Source organism: Ranitomeya variabilis, chromosome 7 (genome assembly GCF_051348905.1).
Source record: "Ranitomeya variabilis isolate aRanVar5 chromosome 7, aRanVar5.hap1, whole genome shotgun sequence".
Taxonomy (NCBI): Eukaryota; Metazoa; Chordata; class Amphibia; order Anura; family Dendrobatidae; genus Ranitomeya; species Ranitomeya variabilis.
Window position 1 is genome coordinate 166,683,292 of NC_135238.1, and position 16,968 is coordinate 166,700,259.

At 43.4% G+C, this 16,968-nt stretch overlaps 1 protein-coding gene across 1 annotated transcript in view; it reads left to right on the plus strand.

Annotated features, from left to right (window-relative positions):
- LOC143785752 (uncharacterized) overlaps positions 1-16,968 on the plus strand; it is a 368,406-nt gene that overhangs the window by 10,846 nt on the left and 340,592 nt on the right. Inside the window, exon 2 of the mRNA XM_077274844.1 lies at positions 16,645-16,666. Within this exon, the coding sequence (XP_077130959.1) occupies positions 16,645-16,666 (22 nt within the window). The remainder of the gene's footprint in view (positions 1-16,644; positions 16,667-16,968) is intronic.

Below are 16,968 nucleotides of genomic sequence, written 5' to 3' on the forward strand. Positions count from 1 at the left end.
CCCCTGCAATGCCACAATATTTTCATCCTGTAATGCCATTGCATTAAATGCAACATGTTACATTTTGTTGCGGTCGGCGCAGCGTCAAAATGACGCATGCAGACGCATCTGCATACATACTCATTGCCTGTGTACCCAATGTTAAAGATAGGTACGCAGGACGCATGCAAGACTACAAGGACTACATGCAAGATGTAGACGGAGCTGAGTGGAAGAGGTGCGGCAGTGGATGGGGCTTAATGGAGGAAATACACAGCCCTCCGCAGCTCTGCCCAACGCAAATGTGAAACCACCCTTAATAAACGAAAGGAAGGTAGGTCCTTGCAATAGATTGTCTGTGCACTGGTGACAACATAAATCTCCTCCCAAGGAGCCAAAATATGAATTCCAAAAAATCAGAAACAAAATAAAAACTGTTTAAACAACCGGATATCCAGAAAAGCTTTATTAGGAAAAATTTGATACAAATAGGGGACAGGTTGAAACAAAATAGGGGTAACCAGGGGCAAAGAACGTATATAATATAACATCTGGGAGGCTTATACTTAAACTAATTAATTAAGAAATAATGATAATCACTCCCAGCGAAGGTAATTTTTGCCCAGGTATTGAATCAAGACGGTTATCAAAATAACATACAAAGAACAGGGAAGGAAATGAATCCAAAAAGATAACCTTGAGTCTATAGAAAAATTGCTTTATTTAAAGTGCAAGGCAAGAGGACAGTGATGACAACAGAGTCACCCAACAATGAATAAAAACAAATCATGATGACCTAGGACACTAGAAAAATGTACCTGCCGACTCATAGAAATAATTATTATAATCATTAGATAATAGCACATAGAGTCAAGGTAATACGACCAACAGGGGATATTACCTATACCTAATAGACCTATATTATGTATCCATTAGGAGACCGCTATAACCCATATGCAATTGCGCAATAGTTCATGAACAGTAACATCATTAAGGAAGCTATAAAGAGCGGTACAGATAACTAATACATCACCCTGAAAAACGGTGCTTGACAGGTACAGAGTCCCGGTGTCCGCCCCAACGCGCGTTTTGGCACTCTTCCGTCAGGGGGCGCATGGTGAATGACAGAAATTGTGCAGTATAAAAAGGCCAAATACCGGAAGTGAACCCGGACCGTGCCCCGGATGTAGCCTCGCGTATCCTAGCAGCCGCCGATACAACAAAGGAGGGTAGCGCCATCCAGGCTGTGAAGGCCGATACACGTGGGGCCCCACGTGATCCACCCACAACAAGCACTGTATCGCCGCCCTCCAAAGGAAAAAACTGGCGGGTGCATGCGCAGAAGCACATCCAAGGGCAGAATCATCATAACAGGTATAAACAAAAAAGGGAAGGAGAGCTGGTTATAACGATCTTACGTCGACATAAAATGCCTACAACCCAGCGGACATTGCCATAGTACATACAGTATCTCATTATATATAGGAGAAATAAAGGGAAAAACTACAAAGGGAAATAACATAGTCAAGTATAGGTATACGATATTGCAGTTTTGTAATCATACATAACTACTACTAAACATAGCAGCAATGGGCATATATCCCTAGATAATTATTAGCAGAGACAAGAACAATAACAATGTACTATGCCCATATATATAATAGATTTTCCCGTACAAAAATCGCATCCCTTCGTATTGGCCCTTCTCCTTTCTTCTTCTTTTTTCTTTTTCCCCAGACGATATCCACTGGGTAGCAATGGAGAGATGATTTTCCACATTTTCCTCCTCTTCCTCCTTCTCATATTACCTTCTCCACGAGTAGAGGGAACTCCACCAGTATGGCCAAGAAATTACATATAGTGTACTAAAACTTAAAAAAAACCACAGAAGAATATTAAAACTAGTCGGATATGAATCAATTGTCAAAAGGTGAACTCCACAGTCTGATGATCACAAAAATGGGGCAAAGCTTAAATTTTCATTAAGACCAAGGGGATGAGTTGTCCGCAGGGTCCAGATCCATTTCGTCTCAAGACGTGCCAACTTTGTAGTCAACTTACCCCCTCTAATACCAATATCCAGACAGTCAATACCCCTGAATCTAATTAATTTTCCATTACATCCGTGATGTTCCTTAAAATGTCTAGGGAGTGTCTTTAATTCCGCAATATCAGACTTATGCTTCGCAGCCGCCTCAGTTCCACACACATGTTCACGGATACGGATCTTGAATTGGCGGGATTTAAGCCCCACATATATGAAGCCACAGGGGCATGTGGCATAGTAGATGACAAAATGTGTTGTGCAATTAATTGCTTTTTTGATATTAAATGTTTTCCCGCCTCTAGAGTCTGAAAAGACATTAGTCCGATCCATATTCGGACCCGCCACACAGTGGCCACAAGGGGAGGAACCATACCGAGGAGGAATACCATCAAGGAAGGTGACCCTAGGTACCCCCTCATAGTGACTCCTCGTCAGATGATCTTTAAGATTTTTAGATCGTCTGAAAGAGATAAGAGGGCAGTCAGGCAAAATCTTAGAGATGGTTTTATCAACCTTAAGAATAGGCCAAGATTTCGATAAAGCTTCACGGATTTTAGAGGCCTGAGAATTGAAATTAGTTACAAAGCGTAACTGTCTATCGGAATGCCCAGATCTACTGGGTGTCTGATTGTAGATCAGAGATTCACGGGAGGCAGTCCTGGCTCTATTATAGGCCCTCTTAATAGACCGCTTACTATATCCGCGATCACGGAATCTATTCTGGAGTTCTTTAGCTTGTTGTTCAAAATCTGACTCAGTTGACCAGATCCTTCGTAATCGAAGGAACTGCCCAACTGGTACAGCTCTGACAACATGAGGTGGATGACACGATGATGCGTGTAATAGGGAATTCGTGGATGTTGGCTTCCGGAACAGATCCATTTGTAGAAAACCGAACTGGTCCTTCTTAATTGTGACATCCAGGAATTCAACTGTTTACCTACTCCAATGGTATGTAAGATGGATGTTTAGATCATTAGTATTAAGCTCCTCCATAAGTAAAGAGAGCTCATGAGAAGATCCCTGCCAGATCAAGAGTATGTCGTCGATGTACCGGGTCCAAAAAAGGGCCCGGTCCATCGACGGCCCCCGATCAGACAGGAAGAGGTCCCTCTCCCACAGCCCCAGGAACAAGTTGGCATAGGAGGGCACAAAGGCTGCCCCTATGGCTGTTCCCTGGAGCTGCAGGAAGAAGGACCCCTTAAACACAAAGAATTTACGTGTTAATGAAAACTCAAGTAACTCCAATAAGAAACTACCAAACTCAGAGGGGGACCCTGACAAATCGAGGAAAAAAAGTACAGCATTTAGACCATCTCGGTGTTTAATATTTGTATATAACGACTCAACGTCGGCTGTCATCATAATCGTATTCTCATCCAAATGGATAGAATTGACTTTCCTGAGGAGCTCCCCAGTGTCCTTCAGAAAGGAGGGTAGATTTACAACCAAGGGTTGAAGATGGAAATCAATCCATCGATTGATATTTTCAAGAAAATTCCCATTGCCTGAAATGATCGGTCTGCCAGGTGGCACCCTCACATCCTTATGCACCTTGGGAAGGAGATAAAAAGTAGAGACAGTGGGTTCGGTAACACGGAGTGCCAGAGAAAGTTCTCTAGTAATGACACCTCCGGCGACAGCAGCATCCAAGATACTATCCAGTTGTGCACTTAAGGCCGACAAGGGATTAAAGGTCAGTCTCTTGTAGCAAACGGTGTTATGTAATTGCCTGAAGGCCTCCTTCTCGTACATGGCCTTAGGCCAGATGACTACATTACCTCCCTTGTCGGCTGGTTTCAGTACAACATCCAGAATGCTCTTAAGATGTCGCAGTCGTATCCTTTCATCTCTACTCAGATTATCCCTCCCAAGGTGCTGTGGTATTTTGAGGAGATCTTGGGTGACCACCTGAACAAACATATCAATAGGGGCACATGTAGAAAAAGGAGGGAACTTCTTTGACCGTGGTTTGATAACCAGTGGAATCTTACCTCCCTCCGCGATGTTTTCACTGGAGAGCTCCTCAAGAATCCTCAATGTATTCTGCTCCTCCTCTGTAGGAAATAGTTGGTGAAGATTGTCATAAAAAAAATAACGTTTAAGCAATAATGATCGAGCGAATAAATGAAGGTCCTTGATCACAGAAAAGGTATCGAGACCCGCCACCGGGGAGAAAGAAAGACCCCTACTCAAAAGTGAAAGATCAGATGACGAGAGAACGTGATCACTAAGGTTAATCACCTTATTATCCTTTCTTGAACGATCGGGTGACTGCGAGGTACGTCTTTTATAGGGGTGATAACCCTGTGCTCTATTACCAGTGGTGGCAGATCTTGTAGTAATCAAATATGAGGAAGTATCAGACTGTTCGCTAAGGGAGGAGATGGAGGTCATCGATGGTATATGTTTCAGACGTTGTTGAATAGGTTTGGCCTTCCTCCACAAATATACAGTACGTTGCTGATAATCCCTCTGATCACGATTAAATTTATTAATTTGGGATTCATGAATTTTCTTAACTACTGAATCAAGAGTTTTTTCTAAATTAAGATCAAAGGTTCTCATTCTATCAGCTGGGCAGCCAGTACACAATTCATTTTGTGTTGAATCGATCAGTTTATCAAGCTCACCTATACTATTAGAGTTAAAACCAATCAGCAGTTTAATCAATGCTAATGAGCATGTACCACAAATATCTTCCCAATTAGAGATGAACTGGGCGTCTTCCACTGGAAAGGTAGGGATTACACGGACTCTCAGGCCCCTTGGAATCATGTTAGAAGCTAGATATTTTTCGAGGAACGCACAGTTCCACCATAGTTTAGTTCTTTTGATTAGTAGATCCTGAATAGAAGAACGTAAATCATCCCACTTGCGATCATCAGACTGTGGAGCACTCACACTGCCTTCAAACACTTGATCCACTTGGCCTAACCAGGCCTTCTCTTTTGCTCTATAATCCATATTGGTACCACCAAGACCTGTGCAAAACACAGCAAGCATAAATTGAAACAAAATAGGGGTAACCAGGGGCAAAGAACGTATATAATATAACATCTGGGAGGCTTATACTTAAACAAATTAATTAAGAAATAATGATAATCACTCCCAGCGGAGGTAATTTTTGCCCAGGTATTGGATCAAGACGGTTATCAAAATAACATACAAAGAACAAGGGAAGGAAATGAATCCAAAAAGATAACCTTGTGTCTATAGTATATTGCTTTATTTAAAGTGCAAGGCAAGAGGACAGTGATGACAACAGAGTCACCCAACAATGAATAAAAACAAATCATGACCTAGGACACTAGAAAAATGTACCTGCCGACTCATAGAAATAATTATTATAATCATTAGATAATAGCACATAGAGTCAAGGTAATACGACCAGCAGGGGATATTACCTATACCTAATAGACCTATAGTATGTACCCATTAGGAGACCGCTATAACCCATATGCAATTGCGCAATAGTTCATGAACAGTAACCTCATTAAGGAAGCTATAAAGAGCGGTACAGATAACTAATACATCACCCTGAAAAACGGTGCTTGACAGGTACAGAGTCCTGGTGTCCGCCCCAACGCGCGTTTCGGCACTCTTTCGTCAGGGGGCGCATGGTGAATGACAGAAATTGTGCAGTATAAAAAGGCCAAATACCGGAAGTGAACCCGGACTGTGCCCTGGATGTAGCCTCGCGTATCCTAGCAGCCACCGATACAACAAAGGAGGGTAGCGCCATCCAGGCTGTGAAGGCCGATACACATGGGGCCCCACGTGATCCGCCCACAACAAGCACTGTATCGCCGCCCTCCAAAGGAAAAAAACGGCGGGTGCATGCGCAGAAGCACATCCAAGGGCAGAATCATCATAACAGGTATAAACAACAAAGGGAAGGAGAGCTGGTTATAACGATCTTACGTCGACATAAAATGCCTACAACCCAGCGGACATTGCCATAGTACATACAAAATAATTATATATCACACAATACACCTGAAGTAAGTTACAAATATACCATATTCTTATTCCTATACATATATGTGTAGAAAATATAGAGAAATTTAAATGGATCACCCAGGTGCACTGTGTAACAATCGCTATGGAGACCACAGCAGAGACCAAACTAAAACCAAGGCAATTCAGTAAGGATCAAAGAAACCAGAAGGGATACCAAGACATGGACATTTCAAAATATACCTTTATTATTAGGAGTGACACTGGTTACAATATATTAAAATTACATAAATCCACAAAAAATAAAAAATTAAAAATTTATTAAATATAAAAGCTACAAAATTGCGCGGCACCAGGAAGATTAGGATGAAAATAATCCCATTCCTAATTCCAGCCCCTCTATGATAGCAGGATATCCTAAATTACGCTGTCCAAAAATAATTAGCTCTCTCTGTGCCAAATCCAACTCAGTGTAAAACAATACTAAAGTGCACAGGTGCCACAGCCAAAGTAAAGTGACCAAGTGCATACATATAACTTAATTCCAATCTCATAATACCAATATATAAAGTGACAAAGTGCAAGGACCTATCACAAGGTGCATAAATAGAGTGCCAGCATATGCTGGAAATAACCTTCAGTGAAAAAAAGGGGGGGTACAGCGGTTATATAATTGTATATACCTGAGGGGGCTGAATCCTGCGCCTGCGCCTCACCCGACGCGCGTTTCGGAATTAATTGTCCTTCGTCAGGGGGAGTCATCATAACAGGTATAAACAACAAAGGGAAGGAGAGCTGGTTATAACGATCTTACGTCGACATAAAATGCCTACAACCCAGCGGACATTGCCATAGTACATACAGTATCTTATTATATATAGGAGAAAAAAAGGGATAAACTACAAAGGGAAATAACATAGTCAATTAATTGCACAACACGTTTTGTCATCTATTATGCCACATGCCCCTGTGGCTTAATATATGTGGGGCTTACATCCCGCCAATTCAGGATCCGCATCCGTGAACATGTGTGTGGAATTGAGGCGGCTGCGAAGCATAAGTCTGATATTGCGGAATTAAAGACACTCCCTAGACATTTTAAGGAACATCACGGATGTAATGGAAAATTAATTAGATTCAGGGGTATTGACTGTCTGGTTATTGGTATTAGAGGGGTTAAGTTGACTACGAAGTTGGCACGTCTTGAGACGAAATGGATCTGGACCTTGCGGACAACTCATCCCCTTGGTCTTAATGAAAATTTAAGCTTTGCCCCATTTTTGTGATCATCAGACTGTGGAGTTCACCTTTTGACAATTGATTCATATCCGACTAGTTTTAATATTCTTATGTGTTTTTTTTTAAGTTTTAGTACACTATATGTAATACCTTGGCCATACTGGTGGAGTTCCCTCTACTCGTGGAGAAGGTAATATGAGAAGGAGGAAGAGAAGGAAAATGTGGAAAATCATCTCTCCATTGCTACCCAGTGGATATCGTCTGGGGAAAAAGAAAAAAGAAGAAGAAAGGAGAAGGGCCAATACGAAGGGATGCGATTTTTGTACGGGAAAATTTATTATATATATGGGCATAGTATATTGTTATTGTTCTTGTCTCTGCTAATAATTATCTTTGGATATATGCCCATTAGTGTTGAGCATTCCGATACCGCAAGTATCGGGTATCGGCCGATACTTGCGGGTATCGGAATTCCGATATCGAGATCCAATACTTTTGTGATATCGGGAATCGGTATCGGGATTAACCCCTTCATGACCCAGCCTATTTTGGCCTTAATGACCTTGCCGTTTTTTGCAATTCTGACCAGTGTCCCTTTATGAGGTAATAACTCAGGAACGCTTCAATGGATCCTAGCGATTCTGAGATTGTTTTTTCGTGACATATTGGGCTTCATGTTAGTGGTAAATTTAGATCGATAATTTCTGAGTTTATTTGTGAAAAAACTGAAATTTGGCGAAAATTTTGAAAATTTCACAATTTTCACATTTTGAATTTTTATTCTGTTAAACCAGAGAGTTATGTGACACAAAATAGTTAATAAATAACATTTCCCACATGTCTAATTTACATCAGCACAATTTTGGAAACAAATTTTTTTTTTGCTAGGAAGTTATAAGGGTTAAAATTTGACCAGTGATTTCTCATTTTTACAACAAAATTTACAAAACCATTTTTTTATGGACCACCTCACATTTGAAGTCATTTTGAGGGTTCTATATGGCTGAAAATACCCAAAAGTGACACCATTCTAAAAACTGCACCCCTCAAGGTGCTCAAAACCACATTCAAGAAGTTTATTAACCCTTCAGGTGTTTCACAACAGCAGAAGCAACATGGAAGGAAAAAATGAACATTTAACTTTTTAGTCACAAAAATGATCTTTTAGCAACAATTTTTTTATTTTCCCAAGGGTAAAAGGAGAAACTAGACAATGAACGTTGTTGTCCAATTTGTCCTGAGTACGCTGATACCTCATATGTGGGGGTAAACCACTGTTTGGGCGCACGGCAGGGCTCGGAAGGGAAGGAGCGCCATTTGACTTTTTCAATGAAAAACTTGGCTCCAATCTTTAGCGGACACCATGTCGCGTTTGGAGAGCCCCCGTGTGCCTAAACATTGGAGCTCCCCCCACAAGTGACCACATTTTGGAAACTAGACCCCCCAAGGAACTTATCTAGAAGCATAGTGAGCACTTTAAACCCCCAGGTGCTTCACAAATTGTTCCGTAAAAATGAAAAAGTACTTTTTTTTCACAAAAAAATTATTTTGGCCTCAATTTTTTCATTTTCAAATGGGCAACAGGATAAAATGGATCCTAAATTTTGTTGGGCAATTTCTCCTGAGTACACCAATACCTCACATGTGGGGGTAAACTACTGTTTGGGCACATGGTAAGGCTCGGACAGGAAGGAGCGCCATTTGACTTTTTAAATGAAAAATTATCTCCATCGTTAGCGGACACCATGTCGCGTTTGGAAAGCCCCTGTGTGCCTAAACATTAGAGCTCCTCCACAAGTGACCCCATTTTGGAAACTAGACCCCCCAAGGAACTTATCTAGAGGCATAGTGAGCACTTTAAACCCCCAGGTGCTTCACAAATTGATCCGCAAAAATGAAAAAGTACTTTTTTTTCACACAAAATTTCTTTTAGCCTCAATTCTTTCATTTTCACATGGGCAACAGGATAAAATGGATCCTAAAATTTGTTGGGCAATTTCTCCTGAGTACGCCGATACCTCATATGTGGGGGTAAACCACTGTTTGGGTGCACGGCAAGGCTCGGGAGGGGAGGCGTGCCATTTGACTTTTTGAATGGAAAATTAGCTCCAATCGTTAGCGGACACCATGTCGCGTTTGGAGAGCCCCTGTGTGCCTAAACATTGGAGCTCCCGCACAAGTGACCCCATTTTGGAAACTAGACCTCCAAAGGAACTAATCTAGATGTGTGGTGAGCACTTATAACCCCCAGGTGCTTCACAGAAGTTTATAACGCAGAGCCGTGAAAATAAAAAATAATTTTTCTTTCCTCAAAAATGATTTTTAGCCCAGAATTTTTTATTTTCCCAAGGGTAATAGGAGAAATTGGACCCCAAATGTTGTTGTCCAGTTTGTCCTGAGTACGATGATACCCCATATGAGGGGGTAAACCACTGTTTGGACGCACGGCAGGGCTCGGAAGGGAAGGCACGCCATTTGGCTTTTTGAATGGAAAATTAGCTCCAATCATTAGCGGACACCATGTCGTGTTTGGAGAGCCCCTGTGTGCCTAAACATTGGAGCTCCTGCACAAGTGACCCCATTTTGGAAACTAGACCTCCCAAGGAACTAATCTAGATGTGTGGTGAGCACTTTGAACCCCCAAGTGCTTCACAGAGCCATGAAAATAAAAAATAATTTTTCTTTTCTCAAAAATGATATTTAGCCCACAATTTTTTAGTTTTCCAAGGGTAACAGGAGAAATTGGACCCCAAAAGTTGTTGTCCAGTTTCTCCTGAGTACGCTGATACCCCATATGTGGGGGTAAACCACTGTTTTGGCACACGTTGGGGTTCGGAAGGGAAGTAGTGACGTTTTGAAATGCAGACTTTGATGGAAGGCTCTGCGGGCGTCAGGTTGCGTTTGCAGAGCCCCTGATGTGCCTAAACAGTAGGAACTCCCCACAAGTGACTCCACTTTGGAAACTAGACCCCCAAGGGAACTTATCTAGATGTGTGGTGAGCACTTTGAACCCCCAAGTGCTTCACAGAAGTTTATAACGCAGAGCCGTGAAAATAATAAATGTGTTTCCTTTCCTCAAAAATATTTTTTTAGCCCAGAATTTTTTATTTTTCCAAGAATAACAGGAGAAATTGGACCCCAAAAGTTGTTGTCCAGTTTCTCCTGAGTACGCTGATACCCCATATGTGGGGGTAAACCACTGTTTGGGCATATATCCCGGGGCTCGGAAGGGAAGTAGTGACATTTTGGAATGCAGACTTTGATGGAATGGTCTGCGGGCATTATGTTACGTTTGCAGAGCCTCTGATATGCCTAAACAGTAGAAACCCCCCACAATTGACCCAATTTTGGAAACTATACCCCCCAAGGAACTTAACTAGATGTGTGGTGAGCACGTTCAACCCCAAGTGCTTCACAGAAGTTTACAACGCAGAGCCGTGAAAATAAAAAATCATTTTTCTTTCCTCAAAAAAGATGTTTTAGCAAGCAATTTTTTATTTTCCCAAGGGTAACAGTAGAAATTGGACCCCAACAGTTGTTGCCCAGTTTGTCCTGAGTACGCTGGTACCCCAAATGTGGGGGTACACCACTGTTTGGGCGCACGTCGGGGCTTGGAAGGGAGGGAGCACCATTTGACTTTTTGAACGCAAGATTGGCTGGAATCAATGGTGGCGCCATGTTGCGTTTGGAGACCCCTGATGTGCGTAAACAGTGGAAACCCCTCAATTCTAACTTCAACACTAACCCCAACACATCCCTAATCCTAATCCCAACTGTAGCCATAACCCTAATCACAACCCTAACCCCAACACACCCCTAACCACAACCCTAACCGCAACACACCCGTAACCCTAATTCCAACCCTAACCCTAATCCTAACCCTAATCCCAAACCTAACCCTAATCCCAACCCTAACCACAACTGTAACCCCAACACACCCCTAACCCTATCCGTAACCCTAACCACAAGCCTAATCTTAACCCTATTTCCAACCCTAGCCCTAATTCCAACCCTAACTCTAATTCCAACCCTAACCCTAAGGCTATGTACCCACGTTGCGGATTCGTGTGAGATTTTTCCGCACGATTTTTGAAAAATCTGCAGGTAAAAGGCACTGCGTTTTACCTGCGGATTTACAGCAGATTTCCAGTGTTTTTTTGTGCGGATTTCACCTGCGGATTCCTATTGAGGAACAGGTGTAAAACGCTGCGGAATCCGCACAAAGAATTGACATGCTGCGGAAAATACAACGCAGCGTTTCTGCACGGAATTTTCCGCATTATGGGCACAGCGGATTTGGTTTTCCATAGGTGTACATGGTACTGTAAACCTGATGGAAAACTGCTACGAATTCGCAGCGGCCAATCCGCTGCGGATCCGCGGCCAATCCACTGCGGATCCGCGGCCAATCCGCTGCGGATCCGCAGCCAAATCCGCACTGTGTGCACATGCCATAACCCTAACCCTACCCCTAACCCTAACCCTACCCGTAACCCTAACCCTACCCCTAACCCTAACCCTACCCCTAGTATTAACCCTAGTTCTAACCCTAACCCTAGTGGAAAAAGAAAAAAAAATATTTTCTTTATTTTATTATTGTCCCTACCTATGGGGGTGATAAAGGGGGGGGGTTATTTATTATTTTTATTTTGATCGCTGTGATAGAACCTACCACAGCAATCAAAATGTACTTGTAATGAATCTGCCAGACAGCAGATTCGGCGGCGGGCGCACTGCGCATGCGCCCGCCATTTTGGAAGATGGCGGCGCCCATGGAGAAGACGCATGGACACCGGGAGCCTTGGTAAGTATAAGGGGGGGGAAATCGGGGCACGGGGGGGGGGCACGGGGGGCAGCATCGGCCATGGCTGGATTGTAATATTTCACCAGTTTTTTAGGTGAAATATTACAAATCGCTCTGATTGGCAGTTTCACTTTCAACAGCCAATCAGAGCGATCGTAGCCACGGGGGGGTGAAGCCACCCCCCCTGGGCTGAAGCACCACTCCCCCTGTCTCTGCAGATCGGGTGAGATTGGAGTTAACCCTTTCACCCGATCTGCAGGGACGCGATCATTCCATGACGCATACGCTGCGTCATAGGTCGGATTGGCACAGACTTTCATGACGCAGCGTATGCGTCAAAGGTCGGGAAGGGGTTAATATCAATGTGTAAAAGAAAGAATTAAAATAAAAAATAGGGATATACTCACCTCTCCGACGCAGCCTGCACCTTACCGAGGGAACCGGCAGCCTTCTTTGCTTAAAATGAGCGCGTTTACTGCCTTCCGTGACGTCACGGCTTGTGATTGGTCGCGTGCCGCCCATGTGACCGTGACGCGACCAATCACAACAAGCCGTGACATAATTTTCAGGTCCTGATGCCTAATTCTAGGCATTCAGGATTTGAAAATTACGTCACGGCTTGTGATTGGTCGCGTGTCGCCCATGTGACCGATACTTGAGTCCCATTGACTTGTATTGGTATCGAGTATCGGTATCGGATTAGATACGATACTTTGCCGGTATCGGCCGATACTTTCCGATACCGATACTTTCAAGTATCGGATGGTATCGCTCAACACTAATGCCCATTGCTGCTATGTTTAGTAGTAGTTATGTATGATTACAAAACTGCAATATCGTATACCTATACTTGACTATGTTATTTCCCTTTGTAGTTTTATCCCTTTTTTTCTCCTATATATAATAAGATACTGTATGTACTATGGCAATGTCCGCTGGGTTGTAGGCATTTTATGTCGACGTAAGATCGTTATAACCAGCTCTCCTTCCCTTTTTTGTTTATACCTGTTATGATGATTCTGCCCTTGGATGTGCTTCTGCGCATGCACCCGACGTTTTTTTCCTTTGGAGGGCGGCGATACAGTGCTTGTTGTGGGCGGATCACGTGGGGCCCCATGTGTATCGGCCTTCACAGCCTGGATGGCGCTACCCTCCTTTGTTGTATCGGCGGCTGCTAGGATACGCGAGGCTACAACCGGGGCACAGTCCGGGTTCACTTCCGGTATTTGGCCTTTTTATACTGCACAATTTCTGTCATTCACCATGCGCCCCCTGACGAAGGAGTACCGAAACGCGCATTGGGGTGGACACCGGGACTCTGTACCTGTCAAGCACCATTTTTCAGGGTGATGTATTAGTTATCTGTACCGCTCTTTATAGCTTCCTTAATGATGTTACTGTTCATGAACTATTGCACAATTGCATATGGGTTATAGCGGTCTCCTAATGGGTACATACTATAGGTCTATTAGGTATAGGTAATATCCCCTGCTGGTCGTATTACCTTGACTCTATGTGCTATTATCTAATGATTATAATAATTATTTCTATGAGTCGGCAGGTACATTTTTTTAGTGTCCTAGGTCATCATGATTTGTTTTTATTCATTGTTGGGTGACTCTTGTCATCACTGTCCTCTTGCCTTGCACTTTAAATAAAGCAATTTTACTATAGACACAATGTTATCTTTTTGGATTCATTTCCTTCCCTGTTCTAAATAGCGGACAGGGCCTATTGATCTCACCCTACACTCACCTTGTTGAGTCTCCCTACCTTGCCGCAGAGGTTGGCACCCTAAATAATTGCGCACCGTGGCGCCCCCGCTCAACGTCGGCTGCCCCTCACTTGCCCTTAATAATAGCCCCTATATTTTTCCACAATTATGTGTGGATAATAGGAGTGATAGAAAGACAAAAAGGGAGGGCTAGATGTGAAAAGCTCAGATTTAAGAATGATAGAAATAATAAATAGGTCCAAGTTTAATAACCCCTCATTGGTACGCTTAAGGGATGTATCGGTGATATAGTGCTGTGTGCCAGGGGCGGACACAGACTGCAGAGGGCCCCTGTGCAAGAAATCTTCCCGGACCCCCCTCCATAGCACAACAAAGTTATGTAAACATATAGGTTGTAATATTTATCAGTTTAGAACACAACTATCTACTCTAAATAATAAATTTAAGTTCCATACTTAACAACTGAATATAACACAAAGCAGTCATGCAATTGATGTCATATCTGCACAGAAGACACTTGCAGATCATCCTGTCAGCCAATCACAAATGTGCTTGTAAGGCAGTGTGTGATTGGCTGAGAGATAACCATGCACAAATGTTACTGTGCACTCCATATAACCTTAAACATGTACCAGGCGCTCTGTAGATCTCTATCCTCATCCACCCCCTATATAGTGGATCGATCATTTTAATACATTTATTCCAGGGGGGCGGCTCTTCCTTTACCTAGACCAGTGATTAATTATTTCCTTCCCTTCACTGTCCCATTTTCATGTGTAATGTAAAGACCCAGTCCCGCAGATCACTGAGGCTCTGGGAAGAGTGCATGAACTACTGCCCGTGCACAGCAACGGTGAGTCACAAGCAAAGCAAGCAGGGGTGGGATTCAAATTTTTAACAACAGGTTCTGTGTTTGTGTGTAGGAAAACCACACCCATTTTTTAAGCCACACCCATTTACACACACCTTTGTGGCAATGCAGAGTGAGAATATTGTGCATTGCCACAATATTCTCTCCGTGCAATGCCACAATATTCTCTCCGTGCAATGCCACAATATTCTCACCCAGCAATGCCCCAATACTCTCACCCTGCAATGCCACAATATTCCCACCCTGCAATGCCACAATACTCTCACCCTGCAATGCCCCAATACTCTCACCCTGCAATGCCACAATATTCCCACCCTGCAATGCCACAATACTCTCACCCTGCAATGCCACAATATTCTCACCCTGCAATGCCCCAATACTCTCACCCTGCAATGCCACAATACTCTCACCCTGCAATGCCCCAATACTCTCACCCTGCAATGCCACAATATTCCCACCCTGCAATGCCCCAATACTCTCACCCTGCAATGCCACAATATTCCCACCCTGCAATGCCACAATACTCTCACCCTGCAATGCCACAATATTCTCACCCTGCAATGCCCCAATACTCTCACCCTGCAATGCCACAATACTCTCACCCTGCAATGCCACAATATTCCCACCCTGCAATGCCACAATATTCCCACCCTGCAATGCCACAATATTCTCACCCTGCAATGCCCCAATACTCTCACCCTGCAATGCCACAATACTCTCACCCTGCAATGCCCCAATACTCTCACCCTGCAATGCCACAATATTCCCACCCTGCAATGCCACAATATTCCCACCCTGCAATGCCCCAATACTCTCACCCTGCAATGCCACAATATTCTCACCCTGCAATGCCCCAATACTCTCACCCTGCAATGCCACAATACTCTCACCCTGCAATTCAACAATATTTTTACCTTGAATAATGACCAGTATTCGTTGAAGTACTTAAGTGTCCATTATGTCAACTTGGTATTCAAAAACAGTGTTTACGCCACTGTTCTCTCTGACTGAAAAACCGAAAGTAGCCTCAACACGTTTCCCTTCCATGGTGCAAGTTTATCATGAGGTGAATGGTATATCCAGTGTCAGAAGATAAACTCCTTCTCCCATCAATGCGATCAGTTGTATTGGCTAAATGCCGGTACAGCTGATCTTCCGATGATGGCGGGGTGCCGACTGCTGGCATCGGGGCCCCCTTCCTGCTCTGGGGCCCCATAGCGGCCTGGTGGCAGAGCAGGGAGATTGATTCTCCCTGCTCTGCCATAGAATGTAACTGCGCTCGCCGATACATTTACAGTAGCGTAGCTCCGGGAGGGCCCCCTCTGAGCTCCAGGCCCGGGCGCACCCTCTGCCCCCCCAGTAGCTACGCTACTGCGCAGCACATGTCCGCTGCATCCAAAGCGCTGCCGGCTATTGAACGCAGGGGAATCCACATGTGTTCATTGAACCTTGTGGAATCATCGAACCCAATACATTGTATGGGTGACATTTATCTTGAGGCTCCGCAAGATAAATAGACATGCTGCAGTCTGGAAAGACATATCCGTCTCCGCACATGAGCTGCGGGCATCTCTGGACACATAGTGGACTTGCAATTTTCTGAAATCCCATCCACTATGCTGCATCCGGACGTTGGGAGCTGGACGTTACGCAAGTATGCAGAGTCCAACCCGCAGCATTTACTGACCATGTGCACCTAGCCTTACATTATATTTTTTAACCTATTTATCTTTGTTCCTCATGTATCAATGATATCACTGGAACAAATGTTAAATGCTAGGGATAATGCCACTTGTAACAAGATTTACTGTACTTGGCTGTCTACCTCACTAGGGACTCATTTGACTTTTCTAACCAAGAATCAATTTGGATTTGAAAAGTTTTTTTGTAGAACGGGTCATAAATTATGTACTTCACATGTTCTAGTGAGAACATTTAAACTTAATGCTGTAGGCATTCATGAAAATGTAAAGGATCAATAACATTTTTTTTCTTTTTTTCTATTTTAGGAGGCTAGCATCTGCACTTGGAGTAAGTATAATAATAATAATAATAATAAATATAATCATACGAGTCCATAGCAGTAGCCCACCTTCACCATGCTGGCATCTGAGTCAAATTGGAAGTCTGTGCCTATTACTGATCCAGCCACAGGTCCATCCTTCTGGTCCTTCAAGAGTCACCTTCATCTCATCAATTCATCACTCATCACTTTAAATCCTTTGAAAAATCTGACTTCAGATATGTCTTTGCCCAGTATTGAAATTTCCACTTCGGGGTCTTGCTCAGTGGTGGTCGGGTTTCAGCATTCCTTACCTCGGCCATGCCTCTGA